Source organism: Cnephaeus nilssonii (genome assembly GCF_951640355.1).
Source record: "Cnephaeus nilssonii genome assembly, chromosome: 19".
Lineage (NCBI taxonomy): Eukaryota > Metazoa > Chordata > Mammalia > Chiroptera > Vespertilionidae > Cnephaeus > Cnephaeus nilssonii.
The window spans coordinates 43,646,051-43,660,153 of NC_137090.1; the positions used below are offsets into that span (position 1 = coordinate 43,646,051).

Below are 14,103 nucleotides of genomic sequence, written 5' to 3' on the forward strand. Positions count from 1 at the left end.
ATCTCCGCCCCCAAAGAGCTTAAAACATAATGTGTGTCATGCACACCCATCAAAACCAAAGTAGGCAATAATAATAGACCAACTTCAAATTACTTTTCTTACTACCTTCATATCCCAAAGCTACTATTTTATGGGTTTTGAATTCTTTCTAAAACCAAAGATGTTATCAAATCATACGTGGTGACTAAATTTATCTTACTCATGAAAAATAAAGACACATAGATTTTAAATGCATCCCTGAAATTATATATTTCTCCCCTAGGACATTCACCAAAATTCAACAATTGAAGAGGCATTAGCTGGTGGTAGAGCATTTCTGAACAACTTTATTTGATTTGACCCAACAGAGGACACGCACACGCACACACATGCCCCCCGCCCACTCACACACAGGGGGAAGGGCTTATACACACAGACACACACTCAGAGCGCACAGGTCACTCCGTGAAGCCCAATTGCGCTATGGAGACCAAGGTGTGGGGAGGGGTGTGCAGCTGAGAAATCAGCGGGCCGCTAGCACCTGGGCTCGTCAAATGGGAAATGACGTCACCATTTCCCACGCCTTTCCCTCCCTCAGAGGCGCTGCAGATGAGCTGAGCTGTGTTTGCAGTATTTTATGCCTTTAAAAGAAATTCGATGCTTGGCCTTATATTCGGGTCAAAGCATATGAAAGATTATAAAATACTTAAAGGCTGTATGAAGGTGAGCAAGCTAAGCCGAGTAGCCGCAGGATCGCCTCCCGGTTCCAGGCGCACTGCCGTTGAGCTCAGTGACTTCCTGGGAGGAAGAGATCACTGGAGCCATGAAAATGTGTGCGCGGGATCCACTGTAAGTTGTTTTCAGCACCCGCACCCTGGTGTGGGCTTGTCCTTGGAAGCTCTATTTGTAAGGGGGTAGGATTTGGGGTCCCACATTGTGATTAAGAGTCGCCAAAAACAGTTTATAAACCAGCTTGATCATTGAAAGCAGGCTGAACACTCACTAATAAGGAGCAGAAATAAGTGTCTTCAAAAATCTCGGAACAACAATAACTTAGAAGCCTTCCATGATTTGAAGGAAAGGCAGCTACCGGCATGTCCATGGTCTCGGCATTTGCCTGCGGCTGGATCTCACACTTCCTGCTCCCGGCAGAGAAAAGAGCGGCCTTCTCGCAGCCGGAAGACCACAGCGAGGCCAGTGTGGCAACAGACTGGTTTTCCGAAGTGTTTTGAGGAGGAATATATTAAGATATGTGCTTTTCAAATACTTTCCTTGGTGACAAAGATTTTAATAGATGTGCTTACAGACTTGCAAAAACGTCAAAAGCGAGGTTCAGTAGGAACGTGGAGGTTTATAACATGGGTAAGGTGGAACTTGATGATAAAGTGACCTTTCTTTAAAACTCAGCCAAAGGCTAGGAGAGAGTTAATGAGATGCACTCCAGGGGCCAGGGTGTCCCCCCTGGGAAGAGACCTCACTAAGGTTTCCTGCAGGCCAGGCGCAGATGAGGGAAGGCCCCGCTCCCTCAGTGTGTGCATGGGGGATGGGTCGGGCCGCAGCTAGAGGAATAGCGTTTCTCAGCGAATGGAAAGGTAAGAAGCAGGAGGGCAGAAGCAGAGAGAACACACTGGAGGCCCAAGGCCTGTTGACCTGTTTTCCTTGATCCTCGGAGGGCTTTTCAAATACTTTCATTGGTGACAAAGATTTTAAAAGAAGGATTTTCATACAAGTCCTAACTTCTGGCTTCTCCTGAAAGTCTGGAAGGTTTGGCAGTCCTGAGCTCACATTCCATGCAGCATAAATTCGCTGAAGCTGGGGGGCTGCTCCCCAGACAGGCATGCCCCCCCCCCCATGTTGCCACGTCCCTACCCCCACCTGTTTGTCTCACACGCCTGGCCCCTGAAGTTCGTGTCCACCCTGGGTCTAGGGCAGCCCTCCTACTTTGCCTAAGCTCTTCAGGGCGTTAGCAGGCCTCCGTCATTCCTTTAACAGATCTTTCCCGTGTCTGTTTGATGTGAAGAGCTGGGCTGGGTTCTGGAAAGATAAGACAGTCGGCAAGGCCTGCCCCACCTCAGCGTGCTCTCCATCTGGTATATGTGAAAAGGAAAAAAGGATCTACGGGCCCTAAAGGAGCAACAAGGGCATTGGAGCCAAAATAAGATCTGTGGGCAGGAGAGACCCCTGGAGGGAGCACAGGCCGCGCCACAGCTGTCCAAGCGCCGGAAGTAAGAGGAAGAGGAGGGGCTTTCCAGGACCGGAAGGAAAAGGGCCGGAATCAGCCTAGCGCAAAGAAAATGCTCCATGTGCCCAGGTTTTCAAAATTTCTTCAGATCTTTTCCTGAATTGTGAACCACGTTGTGGAAACGTAGTAACTAGAGACTCTTTACTGATCACTGTCATGTGGAGTTTGAGGGGGAAGCCGTAGTGGCCACTGGGGGGAAAGGATGCACTGGGTCTCCACGAACTGAGACGACCCACCAGCGCCCGTGTGCTGTTGGGGAGCATCGCCAGCTTGCAGCCAGCCCGGTGCGGGGAGGTGCTCAGAGGCTCTCGCCAGGATCATCAAAACCGAGTGGAGAAAAGCTGCAAGCTCGTCGCGAACAAGAAACACCTGACTATGGAAGAGGGAGAGGCATGCGCACACCCCCGCCCCCATGTTGCTGATGAGGAAATACTGAGGCACAAATCTTCCGTGTTCTCCACTGGGTTTCAGACGCCTGGTGTTAGAAAGCCCGAAGAGTTTTTCCTTCTTAAAGCAACAAGGCAAAAATAGGGAAAAGAAACCTGCACAGCCAACCATGGGAGGGACCCAATGATATTTTGATTTATTAAATGACTCAGTCTATTGTATGACATTCAAAATGCAGCATTCCTAAATGTGTTTTTGTTAAACGTCTGTGGCTAAGTTTAAAAGAATGGCACAGAGAGTCGTGATCTGTAGTTCATGTTATGCCTGTTGTGTGGAGTTCAAAAGATGTCCCGGGAGCAGCGCGTGCTCCCCACTACAGGGAGAGTCCCCAAGAAAGGGGCGGGAGGGGGGGGGCGCTCATTCAAGGACTGCAGAGTCGACAGAGAAAGAACACAAGAGATTCTGGCCATTACACAGGAAAAGTATCTAATTAAAAGCATTCTGAGTGCCTGTTACGTACCAGGGTCTCTTTTGGACCACAAAGTTGTACAAAACATTGGTCCTACCCTCAAGAATTTTATAATCTAGGAATAATTAAGTCCAGCTGGTTATTGTTGACTGTATCAACTTTTTATCAGGTAGTTACACAACAAAACTTGCTGGATGTAATTATTTTGGCCACTGGACATTTATTTTTCCCTGATCCAAACGTAGGCTCTTCTCTGCGTGCCTCGGAGCTTTGCCCACTTTGAGACCACATAATAATTCATGTGAGCAAAGTAAGCAAACAGCAAACATAGACAGAATGTTCTTGTTGCTGCTGTTCCTTCTCGGCAGGAGACGCTGGGAAAGGAGTTCCGTGACTCGGAAATGCTGATATTCCTCGCAGGTCAGACTGCAGGGGAACTGACAGGCGTGTCACCCCCCTGCCTCCCGCCCCCAGGCCTTCAGCAGCGTCTTCCAGAGGGCGGTGGAGAAGGCCGCGCCCCACGAGAGTCTCCCGCAGCGCGTGGCCAACCTGCTGGACAGCATCACCTTCTCCGTGTTCCAGTACACCACCCGCGGGCTCTTCGAGTGCGATAAGCTGACTTACCTGGCCCAGCTCACCTTTCAGGTAAAAGTGAATTGCAGAAGTTTCCAGAAAACAAGTCATTTTCTAGTGCCCAATCAGCAAATGTAAAAACAAAACAAAAAGCTTTCTTCTTTTAACATCGTTTCCCATAGCATGTGAGGACTATGAGCTCCAAGCAAAGGGGTCAGACCGGAAGGTCCCATTGGGGACCTGTGTGCTGCTGCATCATTGTCCACTCATCAGGCGCTGTCCTTTTCCTCGCTGGTCCTGGATGACCTGAGGTCCTGCTCCCCAGAGCCCTCAGCAGCCACTCCCCATCAACCCAAACCGGCACCAGAGGAAGCTGGTGCCACAGCAATGACTAGACACTTCTTGAGTATCCTCACTAATTATTTACTTGCAGGGTTTAAGTTTAATGTCCCACCATTCCCCTGGAATAAGAAATTGCACATGTCTTTCTATAGTTATAGCAGCCTTGACCTTAAAAGTGTCCTTTAGAACCATGGTTCTCCAGGGTCTGGGAGCACTATGGACCGCTGGTGTTAATAAGAAACCTTTGTTTTTTATTTCCTCTTAACATGAAAAAAACATGAAAACGTATTTCCTTGTACTCATTTAGCATTGGGAATTTTTTCCACATATGAATTAGGAGCTCCAATCCAATGATCTTGAGGCCTCCTCCAGTTCTAAAAGCCAAATCTTCTAGGGTCACTTCTATGCTGACTGTGAGTTTCAAGGACTGAACTCATTGGGGAGTTTGTGTGGCTTGTCCCTCAAACACTGCACAGCGAGGACAGCCTGACCATCACAAAAGCAACTCTGAGCCCCAGCATGGACGGACTTCCCTCCCACCAACTATTCCCCACCTCTCACTCTTCTCTCCTCGCAAATATGTCACCCTCACTTTGCAAGGGCCTCTCTGTCTCATCTATTATTGCTAGCCGATCGCCTGAGAGACGTTTTCTCAAATTGACTGAATTATTTTTTCTTAGTGAACATTTCCATCTGTAACTCCTCAGCAGAGAACACTCCTTGAAGAGGGGAGAACAATTTCCCAAGCACCTCTCAGCATGACTCTCGGCTCAGACGCGGGGGACGCCCTGCACACCTCCCCACTTCCCTCCAAGCTCTGCACTCTCACTGCCTCCTCCTGAAAGCCTTCCCTCCCTGTCTGAGTATTTCTATCTCTCAGCTTCTCCAAGACCCAGTTCAAAACACTTACAGAAAGTTTCGTAAAATCAATACCCCAGCCCTGCTCCCTGGCCACGCCCCTTCTCGGGAAGCCCTGTAGCATTGTTGATGCATATATGCACTTCTATTTTGCATATACTCATATGTTACTTTGACACGCTCCTCAAATCACATCATTTGGATGTATCATCTTCTCAATAGATGGCAGGAATGCATCCCATGGCATTTATGGTTGATACATAAAACTCTTGCTTTCCAAGTTTATAGTCATTCGTCGGGTGCATTTAAGTCCTGCTGATTTTAGGGTGAAAGCAGGTGCACACAGGAGTGATTTGCAAAGATATACACCTTCTTCCACACCACCTTCTTCTAACAATCAAAACTGATGGGCAAGTGCGAGTGCTAGAAGTAGCAGCAGTTACACGGAGGGACGACCCTGAGGCCCTCTGGACCCTGTGCCCATCACCAGCCTTAGCTGGTGTCATTGTCCACATGCAGATCCTCCTCCTGAACCAGGCGGTCGGGGCGGCGGAGCTGGACTTCCTGCTGCGATCCCCCGTGCAGGCCGGCGTCACCAGCCCAGTGGAGTTCCTCTCCCATCAGGCCTGGGGAGGCATCAAGGTCAGTACCAGCCCCGGGAAAAGGCACGTTCTCACCTCCTGGAGTTTGTCTCTGACCCTTGTCCCCAGGGCTCTCTTTTGGGGTTCATCAGGGAGCTGTTGGAACATAGCCCCCCTCAGCAGAGCTCCCCCTTCCTGGCTGCTGGGATGGCTTTGCAGAGAGCGAGCTGAGCCAGTGCCTGCTGCTGTGAGGGCTCAGCCTCCCCATGTGAGGGAACAGGAAGATCCTGGGAGCTTCTCTGACTCAGCTGAGCTCCCTTCGCCTGTCAGCGCATCAGGCTGGGTCTGTGCTCCTCTGTGAGGCCCCAGGGCTGGTGTGGGGGTGCTGAGAGGCTGGGACAGCACCTCCATGAAGCAGACAGATGCCAGGCTCTGTTCAGGCATCTTCGCCTAACCTAACCCTAACCCTAACCAACTCAGCCTCAAGGCAGGGGCTGCAGCCAGCCTGGGGTCATCAGGGCTGAGTAACTCACAATGATTGAGCACCTTAGAAATGCATCACCTTATCTTATTCGCATGGTCACTTGGGCCGTAGGGATTATTTGTTCCCTTTTCACGTCTGAGGAAAATGAGGTCCCACATTTTATAAGCAGTAAATCTAGGATTCAAATTCCAGCCTGTCTGATGGCAAAGCCCAGTTTCTTTCCATGTTATTCAGCTTGGCTCGGTTGGGATTCTAAGAACATTGAAAAGAGCACAAACTATAAGTTCCTTTCAATGAGAGCCATGCTGTGATGCCGAGCAGAAAGGTTGGCTGAGTGAACATCCTCGCTCCACCAGGGCAGCTGCCCAGTCCCACCTGAGTGAGTGCCCATGGCGGGCACTGGTGCTGTGTGAGGACTGGCATCTGCACAAAACGTGTATGCTCTTCCACGTTTGTTGCATTTTATACATTTCATAGCACAAAGTCTGAAATAATACGATTAGCTCTCTTTCTCTTTGTATATTTTACTAAATTTTTGAGCCAATGTAGATTCACATGCAGTTATAAGAAAGAGTAGAGATATTCCTGGTACCCAGTTCCCCCATCTTGCATTCCTGTAGCACAGTATCACACCCAGGAAGTCGACATTGATACAGTCCACCAGTGTCTGATTCACCAGTTTGTCATGCACTCATTGTGTGTGAGCATGTGTGTGTGTGTGTGAAGATTCATGTAACCACGACAGCCAAGACAGAGGTAATATCATCACTGCAGGGATCCCTCATGTAGCCCCTTCATAATCACAACAACCTCCTTCCTCCCCCAGTTCCTAATGCCTGGCAACCACTAATCTGTTCTCCATTTGATAATGCTGTCATCTCAAGAATGTTATAGAAATGGAAATATACAGCATGTAATCTTTTCAGATGAGCTTGTTCCCTCAGCATCGCTCCCTTGAGATCCATCCCAGTCTGATTTACTTTACAACTAAGCCCCACACTTAGTCATTTATATGCCTGCTGTCCCCTTCAAAGGATTCATCTTCGGAAATCCAAGGCTAATTCCACCCATGCCGCCATTGCCCCAAATATTTCTCTAACTCTTTTTTCAGAATCTGTTGCTATTTCTTAAATTATTTTTTTTGGGGGGGGCTGTATTTAAATCAGAGGTCATCAAACATTTTCTGTACGGGACTCCATAGTAAATATTTCTACTTTGAGGGTCAGACTCTGTCACTACTATTCAACTCTGCCAAAGTCACACACCGTACATAAGCAAGTGGAAATGGCTGAGTTTCTTTTTTTGTTTCAATCCTCACCTGGGGAAGTGCTTTATTGATTTGAGAGAGAGAGAAAGGGAGAGAGAAACATCAATTGGTTGCCTCCCAAATGTACCAGAGTGGGGATCGAACCTGCAGCCTTTTGTGGTATGAGCCAGGGTAACGATAGCTGAGTATGAATAAAACTTTATTTACAAATACAGGTGGTGAGCCAGAATGGCCCTGCAAGCTGCATTTTTGCTGATCTCTGATCTAAATAATAAAGGTGTGATTTGGTTTTTATCTACTAACTTTGTCATTCTGGACCCAATCTGGCAAATGAGATGGAGAATAAGGTATTGGGAAAGAACCAAGGGGACACTCCATTCACAACAGCAATAAAATCACAAAGTTACAAAATGCCTTAGAATAATTACAATAAATGCAGACCACATGTGTGGAAATCATCAACTCTTCTACGCTACATCAGATCTGAGTGCATAGACACTCTTGAGTACCACTGTTCAAAAGAAATATAATGTATGTTACATATGTAATTTAAAATTTTCTACTAGCCATATAGTAAAAATGTAATAAGAAATTGCCTGGCCAGTGTGGCTCAGTTGGTTAGAGTGTCCCGTGCACAAAAGGATCACGGGTTTTTTCTCAGTCAGGGCACATACCTGGGTTGCGGGTTTGATCCCTGGTCTGGGCATGTACAGGAAGCAACTGATCAATGTTTCTCTCTCATCAATGTTTCTCTCTCTCTCACACACACACACACACACACACACACTCTTGCTCTCTCTCCTTTCTGCTCTTCCTAGAATCAATGAAAAACATACCTTCAGGTGAGGATTTAAAAAAAAGTAAAATAAAAAATGTGATAAGAAATCAATGGAATTAATTTTAATAATATATTTTCTTCAAACCAATAAGGCAAAATATCATTTTAATATGTAATTATTATAAATATTATTAATGAACTATTTTAAATTTTTGTACTGAATCTGAATTCTGGTTTGTATTTTTTGCCCTTATAGCACTTCTCAATTAGATGCTAAATTTTCATCAGAAATATTTTATTTGAATTTATATTTCAGAAAATTTTAGAGATAAAACCGCTAATCCATATACCCAAGTTGTTCCAAACATACTTAAAAGTTTTCCAATTACTAAAGCAAGTTCCAATGTCTAAACTTAATTGTACTTGATGTTAAAATAATAGTATTTGATGTTAAAATCAAAGATTTCATTTCTTCAGTCACACTGGCCACATTTCATTTGCTCTGCCCTCACATTTGGCCAGTGGCTACCTTGTTGGACAGTGCCGCCCCAGAGCTTGAGGATAATGGCATAGTCTGATGCCCTATGGAAAATACATTATGGAAAGCAGTTCTGAATGAGAGTGTTTGCAGAACGGGAGCAGTGATGGGGATGAACTAGCTAACAAAGGCCAGAGTCAGACAGTTTGAGTGTGTGCGGCCTCTGACATGTTCCTTATTCCTCTGAGACTTTCTTTCCTTATCTTCAAAATGGTCATTATAATACCTACCTCACAGGGTCATCTCAGACATATAGATATTCAGTAAATAGAAGCTGGTATGATTATGGTATGGTTATGGCTATCATGTTTGTTTCGGAGAATTGCCATAACAAAGTACCACAGGCTAGGTGGCTCAAAACGGCAGAAATGTATTATCTCACAGTTCTGGAGGCTAAAAGTCTGAATCAAGTTTCAGCAAGCCATGGTCCCTCCTAAAGGCCACAAGGGGAGGATCCTTTCTCCCTCTTCCAGCTTCTGACAGCCCCAGCGTTCCTTGGTTTATTGCAAGATCACTTCAATCTCTGCCCCCATCCTTGCTGTCTCTGCATGGCCATCCTCCCTCTGTGTGTCTCCATCGCTTCTCTTAAAAGAGCATGTCATATTAGACTATGGCCCATCCTCCTGACCTCATCCCAACTGGATTACACCTGCAAAGGCCCTATTTTAAAATAAGCTCACTTTTGCAAATCCGGGAGGTTAGTTTTTCAACCTATCTTTTTGGTGGACAGGACTCACCCCATCACAGTCACGACTGTTAATTACCCATCTCTAAGGTGTGTACCTGCTGTGGTTGATGTGGGTTGTACCTTATAGCATTTGTCCATGGAAGGAAAAACTCTGAGCAGTTTGAGGTGCCCAATTGGGCCAAATCCAGTTGCCTTTCACTCTGTTACCCACAAAGCCCTTGGCGGCAGAAGTTACAAAGAATAAATGGCTCAAAAGCACTATTGACAACCCTAAAGCTACTGTGCAATTTGGTTCCGCTCCTCTTTTCACAAAATGGATTGTTTGGTTTGCTTTTCTTTGCTCTGCAGTTTTTGTTTTGTTTTGTGGGCTAAGCTCATCTGGCTGCTCAAAAGCTTTGCAGATGAGTGAGGCTTTATCTCTCCTGTCTCTGAGTTCTGTTAGTGGAGCAGCGAGCCAGCCCCAAACTCGAGCGCAGTGCGGGATGCGAGCCGGTGAAAATACAACGCGGTGTGAGTGCCCATCACTGAGGCCTTTGATCAATGCTCTTTTGAAGTGCTCGGTTGGATTTTAGCCTAAAGAAACAAACTACGTATAATTGAATAGGACACGATGAAACAAAACTCTTTAAACATTCTGTCTGACGAGGAAGATGGATTGCCTCGTTTCCCCAGCAGCACTAATAGGCAGGTAATGAATGAAATCTTTGTGATAACATGTTGCTTCTATTAGTACGCTTTGTTAGAATTTCTGAAGTTTAATCAAATGCGGAACTTGAAGGTACTGGGACTGTCCTGCTCTTCATTAGAAAATCTCATCTGCGATGCACGCCGGTGTTAGCCTGTGAAAGGCCCCTCACCACCGCTCTGGATGCCAGTTTAGCACAGTTGTATTTTGCTACACAGTCCAAGGTAATTAGGTTAATTAGTCATTTCCATTTAACTTATTAGAAATGCCTTTCCCTCATTTTGTAGATTAAACGTTGCAATTGTGTTCAATCCGGAGCTTCAGGGAAGCGTGTTTCAGCCCCTGTCCTGGCAGCGGGAGCCCCCACGGCAGTGTAATTTGCTCAGTATTGTGGTGACGCCAGCGGGGGTAACGGGGCTGCAGAGGGTTACTGATGATGCAAGCTGGGCAGAGGCGCTGGAGTGCCGCCTGAAGGAGATGAACACGGCTTCCCGGCACACAGAGAAATAATTACCGCGGCTGCAGCTTTCCTCGGCCTGTTAAGAGCCTTCCTGCTGGCCGCCCAGATGTCAAACTGATTAATTGAGCCCTTCCTAAGTTCCAGACAGCTGCTAGGCCGGAGGCATACACAGATGACTAAGGAAGTTCTTGCCCACAGGGAACTCACAGTCTTGCGGGAGGAGCAGCGAGTAAACCCGAAATCACAATTCAATAACTACAGAAGCCCCGAGAAGGCACAGGAAGGGCTGTGGAGTTTTCATAGCGCTTGTATCTACATTAGCGGGTGAGCTATGCGAACAATTACTTGGCCTCATTTTCCAAATGAGAAAATCTAAGCCCACAAAGGTCAGAAGAGGCTCAGGAGAGCTGTCCCTGGCACCAGAACTCCCACTTCCTGGCCCCTCTGCGCGCAGCTCCACCCTCTGCGCGCAGCTCCACTCCACTCCCCCCGTGAGTGAAGGAGTGTGCCCTGCTCTGAGCGGCCAGGGTGAAGTTGAGAAGCCACAGAGCCCGTGTGGAAGGCCCAGAAAGACAGGACAGGTGCTCGGCCACTCGGGAGAAGAGCCCGGGCAAGCCCGAGGCCAGTCCTGTGTCCTTCTCCCGCTGGCTTCCCCTTGTCACCGTGAGACTCCTACTGCAGTGCATTCCTCCCTGTCCTGCCCCACTCTCCTCCCTCCACATGCTGGCTCCTGTTGATCCTTCCCCGTGGAATGCCCTTTTCTTCTCCCGACCTCCATTGCGGCCCAACAGAATTTTACAAACTTCCTAAGGCCTCCTCCATCTCCTCTTTCTCTTGAGCTTAGGATTGTAAGCTTCTTTGGAAGGCAAGTGTATTTTTATGTTCAGCTTTGTATTCCCAAGTGCCTGGCATGTAGTAGGCATTCAATACTAGTAAATATTGAATGAATGAATGAATGAATGAATGCATTCAAATAACAAGAATGTGTAGGTTCCTTAAAGCTCGTGGCACTGTGGTAGGTGCTTTGGACAAAGTCTACTTTCTCATTTCATTGGAGAGACCAAACACACAAGCAGAGCTGAGTAATAGTGGAAAGGCTGCAGGTAGCTGTGTCTGAGTGAGTGATGTGTATGTGGGCACTCTGGGGAAACAGGGTCAACACATAAGACCTTCTGGGGCGCACAGGGAGCAGTCTGTAAATGGTTTGAGAGAGCCAGGAAAGGAGGTGACCGTGGGGGCTTATGGAAGTTACGGGGTGAAGCCAGAGTGAGAGTTCCTGAGCATGGGCAGGGCTCGCGTGGTACAACTTCCCTCCAGCACCAGAGAGGGTGTGCCTAGGCTTACTTATCCACTTGCCCAGATGTGGGACAGCAGAGGAGAAAGAGGCATGAGGCTTAAAACTATCAGCAGTCAAATATCTAAAAATTGAGTCAATCTCTTTATTAAACATATCAACTCTGTGCAAAAGACGTATCACGTGATCTCACACATATGTGGAATCTAATGAACAAAATAATAATTGTTTAACAAAATAGATCCAGAGACATAGAAGCATGGAACAGACTGTTGAATCTCAGAGGGGAGGTAGAGTGAGAGAGAAGAGATGAACCAAAGAGCTTGTATGAATATATGCATAACCCATGGACACAGACAATAAGATGGTGAGGGCCTGGGGTGGGGAGTGGGGCGGGCTAGAAGAGGTCAAGGGCGGGGGAGGGGGCACGGGATGGGACATGTGTTATACTTCCAACAATAAAGATTTTTTTTAAAAGATATCAACTCTGCTCCACAAAAAAATGTGGGCAGCTATGTGTTCTAGGTTAGAGAGGACGTGTATGAGGGAGGTTGCTGACTTGGAACTGGACTTTGACAATTTGTAGAACCAGCACAAGAAAGGAGTAGAATTTGGTGGAGAGAACAGGACCTGACGTGGCTTTGTGACCAAGGAATTCAGTTGGGAATGAGTCTGGCACGTTTCAAGGTTGGGGACAGTCATGCTCGGACAGAGTGGAGGGCAGTAGGCTCCCTGGTGAACTGGATGGATTGGAGGGAAGCACCAAATGAAGAGATCTGATTAACAAGTTATGCATTTGGACACAATCCTTACAGAAGCTGGTGGTTCATGGAAGTTTTAGAGTTGACATTGATACAAAGTCAGTCCTTAGCAAGGAGTTGCTGGCTGCATGAATACGGGAATGAAAGGGAGGACTCAGACACTTAATGTGTCCAGGTTCCTTGACCAGAAAAATATGGCATCCCTCTTGTCCCTTTTCCATGCAATACCCTGCGGGCAGGTGCTGCTCAGTCTCTGCTCTGATAACATTCCAAACATTATCTTTGCTAAACCTTGCATATTATTGGGGCAGTTTGCTAAAGGCCAGCTGATCAAAATCCTTCCTCGTTCTTGAGTTTACCTGGAGGAAGATCCCAGGCTCCAGGAGAGAGTATAAATGAGACACAAATGAGAGTATAAATGTAATACCATCTCGCTGCCTAACCCACAACTCAATGCAAGTTTCCACTGTGAGAAACTGCATTTCAGAGCACGATTCTCTGAACTCCCCTAGGCTCTTTCAGCCATGGAGGAATTTTGTAATCTGGACCGGGACATTGAGGGATCTGCCAAGAGCTGGAAGAAATTCGTGGAATCGGAATGTCCTGAGAAGGAGAAGTTCCCGCAGGAGTGGAAGAGCAAGACGGCCCTGCAGCGCCTCTGCATGATGAGGGTCATGCGGCCGGACCGGATGACCTATGCCATGCGGTAGGGAAGGGGCCAGGGGGAGGCCCAGGACAGGCACAATCTCAGTGTGGCCAAACTAGCAGGGCTGAGCACAAAAGCCATGTGTGTATAGTAATAGAAGTCTTTGTACCAACATCCAAAATCCCAAGAGGCCTGCATTTGCCAGGTCTTTTCCTAATGTCTGGGTGGACAGTTTGGAAAGAGGTACTTATGAATATCAGCACTGAGAAGGATGCTGGTCACATCTATGGTGGCAGGAGATGGGTCCAGAGACAGATGGAACATCCCTCTCATCAGAAAGAGGGAGAGAGATGGGTGTGGCTGTTGTTATGATGATAGGAGGATGGTTGAAAATTGAGAAGGATTTTCTCTGATGACTTGTATTTTCTCTGAGAAGCAGGAAGCAAGATCCTCAATTGAGTTTATGGGAAAAGGGAGGTGGCAGGGTTGGAGATTGGAGGAGAGGGCAGAATGTTTGAAATAGGATCTGTGAAAAAATGAGAGAAGGACAACAAGGGAAATTCAGCCAATTTCAAGTAGCATTGAGGGCCCAGCTAGTTAAGACCCTGCATCCGCAGCGGCACCAGTCCTCACCATTACATGATTCTGCATACAACAGCCCAGATGTAGGTTCAGAGTTACGTTGATCCAGAGCCCCAATCATTCCAAGTTGGTGTGTTGGAATGAGTTAGATAGAGGAAGTGCGGTTTGGGCAAGAGAGTGATTAGAAGTTACAGGCCATGCAATCTTATAGAGACAGAAAACAGATTAGTTAGTACTTGCCTGGCACCAGAGGGTGGGAATAGCAATTACATAAAAAGGCATAAAACCTTATTGGCAGAATGAAATTGTTCTAAAAATGGTTTATGGTGAAGATTGTACAATTTAGTGACTTCATTAAAAATTATTGAATAGTACCCTTAAAATGGGTAAATTTTATGATATGTCAATTATATTTCAAGAAAGTTGTTGTAAAAGAAATAAGTTACAGACCATGGACTCCACACTGGACAGGAAAGAAGTAAAGAGAAT

The 14,103-nt window shown here is 46.8% G+C and overlaps 1 protein-coding gene across 1 annotated transcript in view; it reads left to right on the plus strand.

The window, feature by feature from the left end:
• DNAH9 (dynein axonemal heavy chain 9) overlaps positions 1–14,103 on the plus strand; it is a gene marked incomplete at its 5' end in the record, with an annotated part of 343,516 nt that overhangs the window by 288,231 nt on the left and 41,182 nt on the right. Inside the window, 3 exons of the mRNA XM_079798920.1 lie at positions 3,552–3,722; positions 5,370–5,492; positions 12,899–13,092. Coding sequence (XP_079655046.1) covers positions 3,552–3,722; positions 5,370–5,492; positions 12,899–13,092 — 488 coding nt within the window. The remainder of the gene's footprint in view (positions 1–3,551; positions 3,723–5,369; positions 5,493–12,898; positions 13,093–14,103) is intronic.